At 40.0% G+C, this 15,099-nt stretch overlaps 1 protein-coding gene across 2 annotated transcripts in view; it reads right to left on the minus strand.

Moving 5' to 3' along the window:
• SHC4 (SHC adaptor protein 4) overlaps positions 1–15,099 on the minus strand; it is a 147,064-nt gene that overhangs the window by 56,752 nt on the left and 75,213 nt on the right. For both annotated transcript variants that reach the window (XM_054666913.1, XM_510385.8), the window contains 2 exons: positions 8,579–8,642; positions 2,077–2,196 (listed from right to left, as the gene is read on the minus strand). In XM_054666913.1, the coding sequence (XP_054522888.1) occupies positions 2,077–2,196; positions 8,579–8,642 (184 nt within the window). The remainder of the gene's footprint in view (positions 1–2,076; positions 2,197–8,578; positions 8,643–15,099) is intronic.

Raw genomic sequence — 15,099 nt, forward strand, 5'->3', positions numbered from 1 at the left:
TTTTAGTTGCCTTTCTCACGGGAAATAAAGCTTCTTGAGTTGAGGCCTCTACAGTGGCACATCTCTCCCCCATATCCCCCAGCCATTTCCCCTAGGCCTGCAGGAAAGCTCAAAATAGTTATTAAAAATCAGCCCTCAGGTCTGAGATAAATGAGATCTTAACTTTGGTCCCCACTCTAGCAGTGGGCTGAATACAACCCCATTCCATGCCACCAGTGCAGAAAAGCTATGGATTACTTTCAAAGGCACATCATATTACTATAGTTACTGGTAATGAAAACCACCCGTTATCCTCACCTCTGTTTTGCCTGAAAGATTATGGATGGGTAGTAATACTTTGCCCTACAGAAGGGTACTGAAGGGGAAAGAGAGGCTGAGAATAAACTCTGCCCCACCACATATACCACAATCCCATTCATAAATTCCTTATTCATTTCAGACACCCCACAGAAAGGGCCATCTTAAAAAATGATCATATATTCTACCCAAAAGGCTGTCATTATGATGGCTTCAGCTTTGCCTACTCTTCCTCCCTTACAAAACTCTGAGATAATCCGAGGGCTCCTTTACTTAGTGAGATCTCATAACTAAAAGCATTGAGCTTGCGTGGTACCATCCATGTGAATGAAAACTGAAAATAAATTTTGCATCTACATATGTATTGAAGTCAAAATGTCAGAATGACTGAATGAATGTTTCACCACCCACATGTGTCTTCCAAGTGCAGCCCAAAATGTTATGCTCTCATGATACCAATGGTATCACCACTCTTGGAAGATCAGTCAGGACCCAACTAGACAAGAACTTATTTGTAACTGTTTCATATTAACACTTTTCCTCTAAGGTGTTGTATACTACTGCTTAAACAGTGTATTTTATTCTGTTTTTTTAATTTAGAAAATAAGATAGACCTCAAAACCTGTACTTATATGTTACTGATAATTTTATAATATTATAATATGCTCTTCCTATTAAGTACTGAGTATATGAAAAGGTCTCTGAGAATATTTGAGTAAATAATAATAGGTATCATGTGACTGGCACATGCTATATAATTTACATCTATTATCTCATTTAATCCTCTAAACAGCCCTATGAGACACTTAAAATCCATCCTCTCAGAAGCCTTATAAATAAGTACCATAATCCTCATTTCACTGATGAGGAAAACTGAAGCCCAGAGTAGTAGAGTCATTTGCTAGTAAGTGGCAAAGCCAGCATTTCGACCCATATGTAACCTCAGACTTTTAGCATGTTATTATTGCCAAGTACATATTAAACCTTGATCAACAGCACTCCATACAGTAAAACCTTAAGTGTAAAGAAACTTGGATCACAACATATTAGACAAAGAGGAAAATCAGATCCTAACACACATACATAACCTGATAGAAGGAATTTAGTTTAAAAAATTAAAAGCAAGCCAAACAAAATGTCCTGGTTTAGGTATACATTTAGCCCAATGCCTACGTATCTTCTACATTTGCTTCAGCAATGCTGTTCTTTGAGAAATGAGGTTCACAATGAAAACGCAGGCACACCACGGTATCATAAATTATTAAGGAAGAAAACATTACCTTTTATACAATAACATTTTAGAAAGCTTCTCAACCACAAGAATTGGAAGAAAATATTTTCTGCTTAAATTTCAGTTCGCTAGAACATTAACCCCAACATCACCTTTCCCCTTTGTCCCTCGTCTGTACCCTGGCCCAACACACAGTCTGTTAGTTGTGATAACGGAATTGCTATCCATTTGGGGAGGGTTGGTGGAGACATCAATGATCAATTCAAGGATATGAGTTGCTAAATGATATTTTCTATGTTCTTTGCATCTTAGTTCTTCATTCAAAGCCAGTTAGGTAGGGACACCTATGTAGGTGGTTACATGCCCCAGTGATAGATTAGTAATGCTGTTGTTCTAATGATTGTTATGCATAAATCTTCAGCAGATTTTTCCCTTGTGCTGTATTAAGTTGTAGGCATACTCTGTCTAAAACTTTATTCTTTTCATTATCCCCACACTTCTCTGAAAAAATAGATATGTTTATCTATAAATGACATTTGTGATCTTACCTGTTGGTTGTCAAGATTCATCAATGTGAGACTGCATGTTGAGATGGTCAGTTTTATATTCATTCCTGAAAACTGAAGATTACTTTTGCCAAGAACTGTTGATAGGAACTTAACTGGAGGCTTTAAAAATTAAAGAAGAAAAACAAAACACTGTTAGGAATTTTGTTACAGAATAAATGTTAATGTTTTTTAAATGTTAAAAATGAGTCAAAGTCCAAACTCTTCCTCTCTATTTTACTTTACGTAAATCAAATGAAAGGGAATGTTTTTTGTTAAATAAACTTTTTTTTTAAAATTAGGATGCAGCGAATTCTTTATTAAGTAGTGAAATTTAGGCCCTCAGAACTTTCTCATAGTTTCTCTCCTCCCCAGGTACTGGGAGTGGGCTCCTGCTTTAATGTAAACAAATTCCTGTGAGAGTTTAGACCAGCTGAACTCTTGAGTCCTTTTCAATACTACAAATCTAAAAAAAGAAAAATTTGACAATCCACTGAATCTAATGCCACAGAAGGCATTGATGAACTCTCCAATTATGTAACTGCTTCCTTCTCTGAAGCCATCCCTGTTCCTCCCTCATCTTTCCCTTCCCAGAGTTAAAAAGTCCTCTCTACTAGTCTAATTGTTACCTTCAGATAATCATGATGCCTGAAATTCTACCACTGGGCACCCTTTTAGGTTAAACCATTGTTTTCAGAAGGTCCCAATTGTTAAAATGAACAAATATTACTAGGAAGGGGTTAGCCCATGCCACATTAACTCATTAATAAAGATGATTTACCAGAAATTACTAATAGAGATTTAGAGGAAGATCCTGAGGAAAGGGATATGTTTTGATAAAAGTCAAAATTCTGGACCAGGCATTTCTCAAGAAGACGTGTGGGGGTTTGGTGAAGAATCATGAGAGCGGGGGTACCCAGGAATTATAAAGAAAAGCACTGGGGTCCTATGTCAGGAAAAAGGTACCAACAGGGGGGCGAGAGGCTGGGCTGGCAGATTTCCTCAGGCAGAAATGCCACTTACCAACTGACGACCTTAGACAAATAAACTTTCTAAGCCTCAAATTCCTTTTATATAAAATGTGGGGGAAAAACAGTAGCCACCTCATAAGGGCTGTTGTGAAGATTAAATAATAACTAGAGAACATTTAGCATAGTATTTGGCTGGTTACATGAGAGCTGTTATTATTATTATTATTACTTATTTTTGCCCTTTCTAACATTAAAAATTCTAAGAAATAATTTGAGAGATTTGAATGCTTTGATGGATGCTTGGATTAAGTCCTGAAATCCTCTACTGGAAAGTGGACCAGATGATGAAAATCAGTAATTCCTCAGCATATGAATCAATACTTTAAGGCAATCAATGAAAACACAATTTGTTTCTTTCCTAGTTTTGCTTTTATATTACTCTCATTTGATTCATTCTGGAGCCATACCAAACTGTTAAACACACACTGTTGAAATTTAATGTACAGTTTTATTTTTAATTCCAAGCACATTCTAAAATGTAGTGCAAACAATGTGAGGAAGGAGCCCTAAACCTCACAGCTATCACCACATCATAAAGCTGACTCTTGGTCTACTTTCTTTGCTTCTTACACGGCTCTGGGCAAAGCGAGCCACACAGTTCAGGGATTTTGTGTTCCCACAGTGATTTTATTTAACAGCAACCTGCTCATTTGCTTCTCTAGAGTTTCTTTTCCATGCTAGTTTAAAAAATATTATTGTGAGGCTGGGTGCGGTGGCTCACGCCTGTAATCCCAGCACTCTGGGAGGCCGAGGTGAGCAGATCATGAAGTCAGGAGTTCGAGACCAGCCTGACCAACATGGTGAAACCCTGTCTCTACTAAAAACACAAAAATTAGCCAGGCGTGGTGGCGCATGCCTGTAATCCCAGCTACTGAGGAGGCTGAGGTAGGAGAATCGCTTGAACCTGGGAGGCGGAGGCCACAGTGAGCCAAGATTGGGCCACTGTACTCCAGCCTGGGCGACAGAGCAAGACTGTCTCAAAAAATATATATATATTATTATGAAATACAAATTAAATTATAACACTGTCTCATAGTCGAAAAGCATTTTGTTATCTGTAAAGAACTTTTACGTAAATCATCTTAATTTTGTTCTCACCATAACCTTAATCTCGTGAGAAATGTCCAAAATGTATTTATTATATAGGAGACAAAGTCTTTCATGCCATTATTAGAAATGTCCTAACAGTTAAAAGACCGATGGAAGAAAAAGGAGCGGAAAGCACACAGGATGGGCAGTGAGGCAACTGGAATTCAAGTCCCAGGTTTGATCCTAACTTGTCAAGGGACCTTAGACAACTCCAGAACCCCCTCAATGTTTTTGTTTACCAAACAGGATTAATAATACTATCACTTCCATTCTTCCACCTCTAGCCATGGGAATCTTAGGAGAATCAAATTTAGTATTAATAATAAAGTATATGGAAAGGCATAGTATACAGCGAAGTGCTAACAAACTGTAGTGATTATAATTACTACTTTTAAACTGAATTTTGGCAATTTTGCTGTAGGATTTCTCCTTCGAGAAAGAGAAACTGCAGACCCTGGCCTTGGGAGAGGTCATTATGGGAATGAGAGGAGAAGGGAACAGAAAGAGAGCTGAGGATGGGATACTGACCAACTTTTACTAAAGAGTGGAGGCAGGCCTGGCAGAGGTGCTTATCCACATTTTACAAACGAGAAAAGTATTAAGATAGGGAAACATTAATTGACTGTATCTGGGTCAATTTATTTGTACTGACATAGCAGCCTAGCTCTTCTTACTCTATGTCGCATAGTCTCTCAGGAACCCCCAGTTCTTTTGGTTATTCATTAACTTTTAGACTTCAAAACTCATGGGAGATCACATAAATGAATAAATCATTTTTCCATTAGCACTCCAAACTGCTAATGATGCAGTATCTAACAGATCTAAAGAAATCAAACAAAGATCTGACTATATTCAACTGGTCCTAAATCGTTTTTGGCTCCCTCCCCCCAGGGCAGATGCTTGGCAAGGAAGCAGATAACATCATGATTAAGTGTGTAAATGCTGGAGCCTGACTGCCTGGGCTTGACCTAGCTCCTCCATACACTGACTGGGTCACTAAGCAAGTTACTTAAGCTCTCAGGGCCCCAGTTTCCTCATCTGTAAAATGGGGATAAATAATAACACTAGTGGCTAGGTTTTTTGTGATGATTAACAAAGTATAAAAACCACCGCATACCAAAACTTATGGGATGCAGTGAAAACAGTGAGTGCTAGGAGGAAAAATCATAGATATAAACACTTTTATTTAAAAAGCAGAAAGGTCTTAAGTCAAAAACCTAACATTGTAACTTAAGGAACTAGAAAAAAACAAAACCCAAAGCTAGCAGAAGAAAGGAAATCATAAAGATTAGAACACAGATAAAATAAATAGAAAATAGAAAAATAGATAAAATTAATTAAACCAAAAGTTGGTTCTCCCAAAAGATCGACAAAACTGACAAACCTTTAGCTAGATGAACTAAGGCAAAAAAGAGAAAAGACTCAAATTACTAAAATCAGAAATGAAAGTGAAGACATTACTACCAATTCTACAGAAATAAAAAGGATTGTAAGAGACTACTGTGAACAATTGTATGCCAACAAATTGGAGAATCTAGATGAAATGGACAAATTCCTAGAATACCTATCAAGATGAAATCATAAAGAAACTGAAAATGTGAATAGGCTTGGTGAGAATATGGAGAAATTAGAACCCTTGTGCATTATTGGTGGGAATGTAAAATGATACAGCTGCTGTAGAAAACAGTATGGCAGTTCCTAAAAAAATTAAAAAATAGAATAACCACATGATCCAGCCATTCTACTTCTGGGTATATACCCAAAATAATTGAAAGGAAGGTCTCTAAAAGATTTCGTAACTCATGTTCATAGCAGCATTATTCATAATAGCTAAGCTGTGGAAGCAACCCGGTGTCCATCTACAGATGAATAGATAAGCAAAATGGGTATATACATACAATGCAAAATTATCCAGCCATAAAAAGGAAGTAAATTCTGACATCTGCTATGACATGGATGAACCTTGAGGACATTATGCTAAGTGAATTAAGCCAGTCATAAAAGGACCAATACTGTATGATTCCACTCATATGAAGTACCTAGAGTACTCAAAATCATAGAGACAGAAAGTAGAATTGTGGTTGCCAGGGGCCGGGGCGATAGGGGACTGGGGAGTTCTTGTTTAATGTGTAGAGTTTCAGTTTTGCAAGATCAAAAGAGTTCTAAAGATGGATGATGGCGATGGCTGCACAAAAATATGAATGTACTTAATACCACTGAACTGTACACTTAAAAAGGGTTAAGATGAGGCTGGGAGTGGTAGCTCACACCTATGATCCCAGCACTTTGGGAGGCTGAGATGGGCAGATCACTTGAGGCCAGGGAGTTAGAGACCAGCCTGGCCAAAATGGTAAAACCTCATTTCTACTAAAAATACAAAAATCAGCCAGGCATGGTGGCACATGATTGCAATCCCAGATACTCGGGAGGCTGAGGCATTGAGAATCGTTTGAACCCCCAGGAGGCAGAGGTTGCAGTGAGCCACTGCACTCCAGCCTGGGTGACAGAGTGAAACTGTCTCAAAAAAAAAAAAAAAAAAAAAGTTAAGATGGTAAATTTTATGTTATGGATATTTTACCACAATAAAGTGGAGAGAAAAGAAAAGAAAAAAGCCTAAAGTGCTGGAAAGAGTCCCTGGCTCATATTAAGTACTCAATACATGCTAGCTGTTGAAGGAAACTAGCTGCTTTTCTGTTTTTCTCTGCAAGTGTACTTTCTGGATAGATGATAGCCAGGTTTGCTCTGTTTTATTTTGGGATGGGGAATCCCTGCTCCTTAAATGAGAATATCTTGCCTGGTAGCTGGAATCATCCAGTTGAAGCATCCTAATCAAAAATTATGAGAAGCAGGAAGAGGTTAGAGATTACTTTGGAACCATGGGTTCTGTGAAAGAAACTAGTCATAGGGAGTCCTTGATGGAATTTAAGAGCCATTTGTCAGAATGTTTCATACCGTGTGGATTCTCTAGGTGACACTGGGTTCAGCCCTATGTAATATAATGAAGAATGATAACCAAAAATGGGGCAGAATGGTATAGAAATAGAGCCCTAACCTGGGAATCTGAAGACTTGGCTTCTACAGCTGGCTCTGACCTTAATCATCCTAGTGACTCAGGCAAATATCATCTCTTGTCTCAGACTCAGTTTAGTAGCTGGCAAAATGAAAAGGTTAGACCAGAAGATCTCTTAAAAAACCCTTCTCCGCCGGGTGCGGTGGCTCACGCCTGTGGCCCCAGCACTTTGGGAGGCCGAGGCAGGCGGATCATGAGGTCAGGAGATCAAGACCATCCTGGCTAACACAGTGAAACCCCGTCTCTACTAAAAATACAAAAAATTAGCCGGGTGTGGTGGCGGGCTCCTGTGGTCCCAGCTACTCGGGGGGCTGAGGCAGGAGAATGGCTTGAATCCGGGAGGCGGAGCTTGCAGTGAGCCGAGATTGCACCATTGCACTCCAACCTGGGCAACAGAGCGAGACTCTGTCTCAAAAACAAAAAACAAAACAAAACCAAAAAACCCTTCCCTTAAACAGTCTGCAATTCTATATGATTTATATAGTTATCTCAAGAGCTTTTGCATTGGCCCTTTGGACTTTTCAAACCAACAAAATATTCTAGGGCTCATAGCTTAATAGCAATAATACTAGCTACCATTAACACAGAAAGTGTAATAGATGCCAGACGCTGTGGTAGATAGTATGTAGACATCACTTCGTTTATTTCTTACATAACTCTATAAAGTAAGTGCTATTTTCTCCCATTTTACAGATGAGTAAACCAAGGATCCAAGAGGTTAAGTGACTTGTCCAAGAGTACACCATTTGTAGGTGGCTGAGGCAGGACTTTAATCCGAGTCTGTCTAACATCAAAACTTTTGCTTTCTTTCCACAGGGAAAGCTACTGTACCCATGTGCTATTACCTCACCTTTACCACTATCCATATTTATACTAGAAAATAGGCCAGGAAGCCTAAAAAGTCTAAAATGTTATAATGCAGAATACATACATTATAAAATGTGGAAATTGGAAGGCACTAAACTGGCCATTTAGTGCAACTCCCTAACTCCACAGGAAATAAGAACAGTCTCAGCAAGATGAGATCCCATGCTCACTGGTCAGTAACAGCCAACTCTGGCACCCTACATTTCTGACATAAAGCCCAGGGCTTTCTCCCCTCTGCAGCTGGAGGTATCACCACGTCAGACAGTGTCAGGCAACTTGGAAAGATTTGAGGGACAAGAGCAGTTTTGAGTGCAGCTCTGATATCACGCCACCTAATAAAGGCCAGGCTGGACCTTGGTTCATATGGTGGGATGAACTAACAGCGATTTTCATGCTATCTTTGCCATAATTAGGGAAACATAAACAAGAAAACCACATCAACATTTACCTTTCGCTTTTTAATGGCTCCATTTGCCCCGGGGACAGCTTCACACAGGCGACTTATTGCTTCCCTAAAGAACAGAAACCATATAAATAAAGACTTAGCATACTACCTCCACACAGTAAGTATTTAAGAAATGTTAGAAATTATCACGACCAAAAAGTACACATACATAATAGTGAGTCTGACACAAATGGTATTCTCCCAGCCCCACAGAAGGAAATGCTGTACTTACTCCTTCTGCAGGAAAACCTAGCAGCACCCTAATACTGAGCAATTGCTTTACAACAAGGAGCTCTACTATTCGCTTTTTTCATCTCCGTTTTTCCTTGGGTTTTCAGATTTTGTTTTTTGTGTTGTTGATTTTTAACCAAAAAGGAGGGGCAGGGCATTGTCATCTGGAAATACTTCGCAGTTTTATCTTTAGCAAAATCATCTCTGTAATGTTATGAATAAAAAGCTTCATAGTATCTCAGAACTAAAGACAATAAAATACAAAAAGAACCTGACACTAGAGAAAATTTAAAAGGATCAGGAGAACGTTGAACTTCAAGGTGGTCTCAAATGGAGTTTTATTGACTAGGTTGCTGCTGCGAGCCATTGAGCTTTCATGTAATTTCACAGAAGAAAAGAAATCAATATCAAATTTCCTCCTTTGCTTACTTTTCTGCCCTTCCTATATATTGCACTTCCCGAGAGAAAGGCACCGCTAAAATAAGTAGTTGCTCCTTAATGGACGTGGTGAAGAAACTGGCGCCCTCCTTTCCAGAAATGCAGTTATAACTAAAAGCTTTTGTCTCTGGGACTCTGAGCATTCATAACTGCCCAAGCTTTCACTCTGTGTAATTTGAACCTTAGCCTTGTGGCTTTGAACACATATATTAAAGTTCTCACAAGGCAAATGGAAATCTCTTCTGGATTCCCCAGAGATCATTGTTTAAATTAATAAACTATATTCTCTCACACACACACCAATACACATACACATGCAACATTGTATTATAGTTTTTATATATATTATATTTCACAATAATATTTTCTACAGTTTCGATTCCCAAAGGAAGTGGGGAGAGGTCAGAGAGAGGAATGCAGACCCATTTTTGTTTTGTTTTGTTTTGTTTTTGTTTTGAGACGGAGTCTCGCTCTGTCGCCCAGGCTGGAGTGCAGTGGCACGATCTCAGCTCACTGCAAGCTCCGCTTCCCAGGTTCACGCCATTCTCCTGCCTCAGCCTCCCGAGTAGCTGGGACAACAGGCGCCCACCAACACGCCCGGTTAATTTTTTTGTATTTTTAGTAGAGATGGGGTTTCTCCGTGTTAGCCAGGATGGTCTGGATCTCCTGACCTCGTTATCCGCCCGCCTCGGCCTCCTAAAGTGTTGGGACTACAGGCGTGAGCCACCGCGCCCGGCCATGCAGACCCATTTTTAAAACTACAGCTATGATATTTTGTAGTGCAGAGCGATGTTCTTCTAGAAAATACTTTTGAAAGATAAGCAGAATTCCCAACGATTCTAGGCATTATTTTGCACTTATAATGTATGTTTTAGCTCAGATCATTTTTTCTATATAAATGAAACTCTTCTTCAAGGTATTATCTTGTCTGATTTTTGCATAATTATCTGCAACCAAAGGATAGAATGGATCTTTGGTTAGCATATATTCTCAGAATTTCATATTTATTGTTTCTCTAGGATTCTATCCTTTGTTCTCTGGAGTCAAATAGAAGGATAACACAGATAGTTGGGCCCTCTGGCTTGGTTGGTTGATTGACATTTTGAGTCATCTTAATGACTACTCAATAATTGATAAGACTCATATTATTAATCCAAATTGGCACTGATACTGCCGAAATAGCTAGTCCAGGCACCCCACTCTATTGACAGTATTTAATAAAGAGGTATTATAAGATAGGGCAGATCCTTTAATCCATGAGAGTGATTTGGATGTTTTGGTCTAAAAATACAAAAAATTAGCCAGGCATGGTGGCAGGCACCAGTAATCCCAGCTACTTGGGAGGCTGAGGCAGGAGAATCTCTTGAAGCCGAGAGGCGGAGGTTGCAGTGAGCTGAGATCACGCCATTGCACTCCAGCCTGGGCAAAAAGAGCAAAACTCCGTCTCAAAAAAAAAAAAAAAAGTTGACTATAAATGATGTGAACTTAAAGTAAAAACAAAGGTGGATATTGATGCTGCCAAATATAATAACAATAATAAAAATATAACAATAATTATATGCCAAATATAGTAACTTTTTACTAGAAGTTGTCACTTTTCTATAGCATCTTGTAATTTCACAAACTGTTTTCCCACACGTTTGTTTTCTTGATTCTCACACCAATTATCAATATCTTCTAACAAAAAGTAATGCAGTGAATTGAAGCTGAAGGGAATACTTTACAGCATGAATACCTCTCAAGGAGGTTTTGAAAGGATGAACCTTCCCGGCAGGGAGGAGATTGGAAATTCTAGACAGACAGAAGAACATAGGTGAAGACACCAAAACACAAAGTATCATGATATGAGGGGAATTACAGGTACTTTGATATTGCTGGAGCATAACATATGGTAGTACAAGAGTGAATATTAACTAAGAAATAAGAGTCTAAAAACTGTTTCTGTGAAGTGCCAGACGGTAAATATTTCAGACTTTGCTCTTTTGCAAGTACTCAACTCTGCCATTGTAGCACAAAAAGCAGCCTTAGACAATATGTAGACAAGTGAGCATGGCTGTGTTCAAATAAAACTTTATTTATAGAAACTGAAGGCTGGCCAGATTTGGCCCATGGGCCATAGTTTGTTGACCCCTGGATCCGATAATTCACACAAAAGGAGGGAGAAATCATTTGGCTTTTTAAGACGGGAAAATATTCACATTCATTATAATTTTAAAATTGAAAATTAAAACAACAAGATACTTCACTCATATTAAATTAGGAAAAAAGATACAAAACCCAGTGTTGGAAAAGATGGGAAATATTCTGCTTTAGGCATATTTATCCATTGCCAGGGGCCTTGGTTAGTATTAATACAATCTGAGAGTAATTTGGTAAAAGTTGACAAATGTCAAAATTTATCAGAGCACAGGTGGGGCGTGGTGGCACATACTTGTAGTCCCAGGTACTTGGAAGGATTGCTTGAGCCCAGGAGTTCAAGGCTGCAGTGCCACTGCACTCCCGCCTGGGTGACAGAGTGAGACCCTGTCTCTAAAAACAATTTGTTTAAATAACTTATTACAAACTTCGACAAGGTGGGGAGAAGCCTGTATTGGGATAGCATTGAGTATATAAGTAAAAGAAACACTTCAAGTAAGAAACCAACCCAAATTCTTGTGATATAGAGATAAAACATATCAAAATAAATATTGCCACTCGGACTATAGAAATATGAAGAAGTCTATATAAATTAGTGTGAAAAAGTAGAACTTGCAACAGTATGTACACATTGGTAGCAGCTATACAAAATTAATCCTGTGTCAATAGTAATACAGAAAGAGCTTGTAAACTATGGCTTGGTTTTAGGTGCTTTTTTTGTGGTTTGCCATTTTGTTTCTGATTCTACCGATGTTTAGATATAAACAAGGTAAACAATGTTATGTTTTACTTTCATTGTGCTCTTGATCGGATAAGTAATCCTTTAAAATATTGAAAATAATGCAAAGTAAGTTCCTTCAGCAGGAGTTTTGCTAGTGTGAGGCAAAGGTGTTGAGATGTGAAGGCACATCAAAGATGTCCCAATGGAGAGGTGACACCCATAGAGAGACGAGACAATGTTCCTGTTATGGATACTAACAGATGTTCTTTATTTCTCTCTCTGCTCCCATTCCAGCTTAGCTTTTAACCCCTCCATCTTTGTAGCCACTAAATCCAGATTTCCTTTTTCAGTTTTTTAAGTAGAGTTACCTGTTTCTATTCCCAAAAGTTTCATAAAGATAAAAAATCTTGAGCACGTTTAGTAAAGCCTTTTAGAATGATGCACCTTGCAGTAGCAGGGAGCCCAAGTTTCAGTGAAAGAACAGCCTCTATTTATATTTATTTATTTAATTATTTTGCTTTTGTAGAGATGGGGGTCTCACTCTGTTGCCCAGGTTGGAGTGCAGTGGTGGGATCATAGCTCAATGCAGCCTCAACCTCCTTGGGTTCAAGCAATCCTCCCACCTCAACCTCCCATGTGGCTGGGACCACTGCAACTGGCAAGCACCGCCACAATTAGCTAATTTTTTCTTTTCCTTTTTTATTTTTTGTAGAGACAGGGTCTCCCTATGTTGCCTGGGTTGGTCTTGAACTCCTGGGCTCAAGTGAGTCTCCCACCTCAGCCTCCCAAAGTGCTGGGATTAGAGGTGTGAGCCACAGCTCCTGGCCAGCCCCTATTTACTGAGCACTCTTTATGGTCAGGCCCAGAAGTGAGCACCTTATGTACATCATTTCATTGAGTCGTAACAGTACCATTCCAAGATATGGACTTTACCCTCATTTTACCAATGAGGATAATAAAGTTCAAATAATTTAAATAACTGTACAAATAACGCAATTGACAGTGAGAGAGACAGAATGCAAATCCAGTTCTGACTTCAAAACCCACAAGCACCGGGGAGGAACCATATTGCCAGATGGATGAAAAGGAGGGAGTCCTAGGCTCCAGAGACTAGGGAAAGTAGTATATTGACTGTCCTTCCCTTGTTCACTCCCCTAACATAGTGAGGTGCAGCTCTTTGGCCAATCGTTAACACCCGCGTGGCTGGTAAACTACCCAGGCAAAAGGACAAAGTGGTAGGGGCTGACTCTAGAAAAGGCTTACTCGGATGCCCCTGCCCTTCCCCAGCCCTCTGCTGTCTATGCGCTGGCTGCCACCTCCTGGAAGAAACGAGCATCTGGAGCCAGGCTCTGCCCACCTGGGCAAACACATATGAGTGTGCACTCACACGCTCACTCAGAACTGTATATTTGAGGCATGTGAGGCTTTACAGAGCGCCCAAAATCTCTTGATATACAAAACTCTGCTCAAAAGAAAAAAAGGGGAAAACTTGTGCTTATGAACTTGCTTTAAAAAGTAATAATTAGCCAGGCACAGTGGCTCATGCCTGTAATCCCACCACTTAGGGAGGCCGAGGCAGGAGTATCCCTCAAGTCCAGGACTTCGAGACCAACTGGACAACATAGTGAGTCCTTGTGTCCACAAAAATATATATATTTTTAAATTGCCAGGCACAGCAGTGCACACCTGTGGCCACAGCTACCCAGGAGCCCGATGCAGGAGGATTGCTTGAGCCTAGGAGTTCAAGGCTGCAGTGAGTTAGGATCACATTATTGCACTCCAGTCTGGGCGACAGAGCAAGACCCTGTCTCAAAAAAATAGTAGTTATTAATTTTTTGAATTGGAGACTCTAAGATGAGCCATGCCTCTCTCCAGTAAAAGACCTATTTGTACAAACTTTCCTTCTTTCTTTTTCTTTCTTTCTTTCTTCCTTTCTTTCTCTCTCTCTCTCCCTCCCTCCCTCTCTCTTTCTCTCTCTCTCTCTCCCTCCCTCTCCTTCTCTCTCTCTCTCTCTCTCTCCCTCCCTCCCTCTCCCTCTCTCTCTCTTTCTTTTCTTTCTTTTTTTTTTTTTTGAGACGGAGTCTCACTCTGTCGGCCAGGCTGGAGTTCAATGGCATGATCTCGGCTCACTGCAACCTCCGCCTCCAGGGTTCAAGCAATTCTCCTGCCTCAGCCTCCCAAGTAGCTGGAATTACAGGTGCCTGCCACCTTGCCCGGCTAATTTTTGTATTTTTAGTAGAGATGGGATTTCGCCACATTGGCCAGGCTGGTCTCAAACTCCTGACCTCAGGTGATCTGCCCGCCTGGCCTTTCAAAGTGCTGGGATTACAGACATGAGCCACCGCGCCTAGCCTGTACAAACTTTTCTATTCCATTTAAGAAGGTCCACTCCTCACCCCAAAGCTCCCCAAAACATTCTGTGGACCTCTTAGAAATTACAGATCCCAGGTTAAGAAATACTGCTTTAAATTAACCTCTCAAATTCTGCTGGCCTTGCTGATAGCAGCGTTAACAAATCTCCTGAAATCCCAGCAAGGACAGGCAGATAGATGCCTACATTTTGTTGCTTTTGTTCACAAAGATCTTTTCTTCCCCTGCTACTGGGACCAAGACATTAACTGTAACATTTTCAAGAACAAATAGTACTTTCAGTGCTTTTCTGGAGTCTCAGCCACACCCTTGGGCCAACTTTACAAATGCCGAGGAGAAAGAAAAAGAAAACAGAGTTGAGAGCGATTTCTCCTGGGGCTCAGGGGGTCCCCGCCATTCTTGCAGCCCAAGCAGCTGCGCTCCTGCAGAACCTTTTTGGAGCTGAGTGGCGGTGAGACTTTCTCCAGCTAGCAAACATTCAGCAAGTGTCTGCTCTTAGAGGAGCAGAAATTTTGGGGTTTCAGTGGCTAAAGATTTCCATCCTGGGAGCCTGTATTAGAAAGAAAGAGAAACGCCCCAGAGCACCAACAGTGGCCACTTTGTTTATTGTTTCGCCACATGAGAGAGA

Source organism: Pan troglodytes, chromosome 16 (genome assembly GCF_028858775.2).
Source record: "Pan troglodytes isolate AG18354 chromosome 16, NHGRI_mPanTro3-v2.0_pri, whole genome shotgun sequence".
Classification (NCBI taxonomy): Eukaryota; Metazoa; Chordata; class Mammalia; order Primates; family Hominidae; genus Pan; species Pan troglodytes.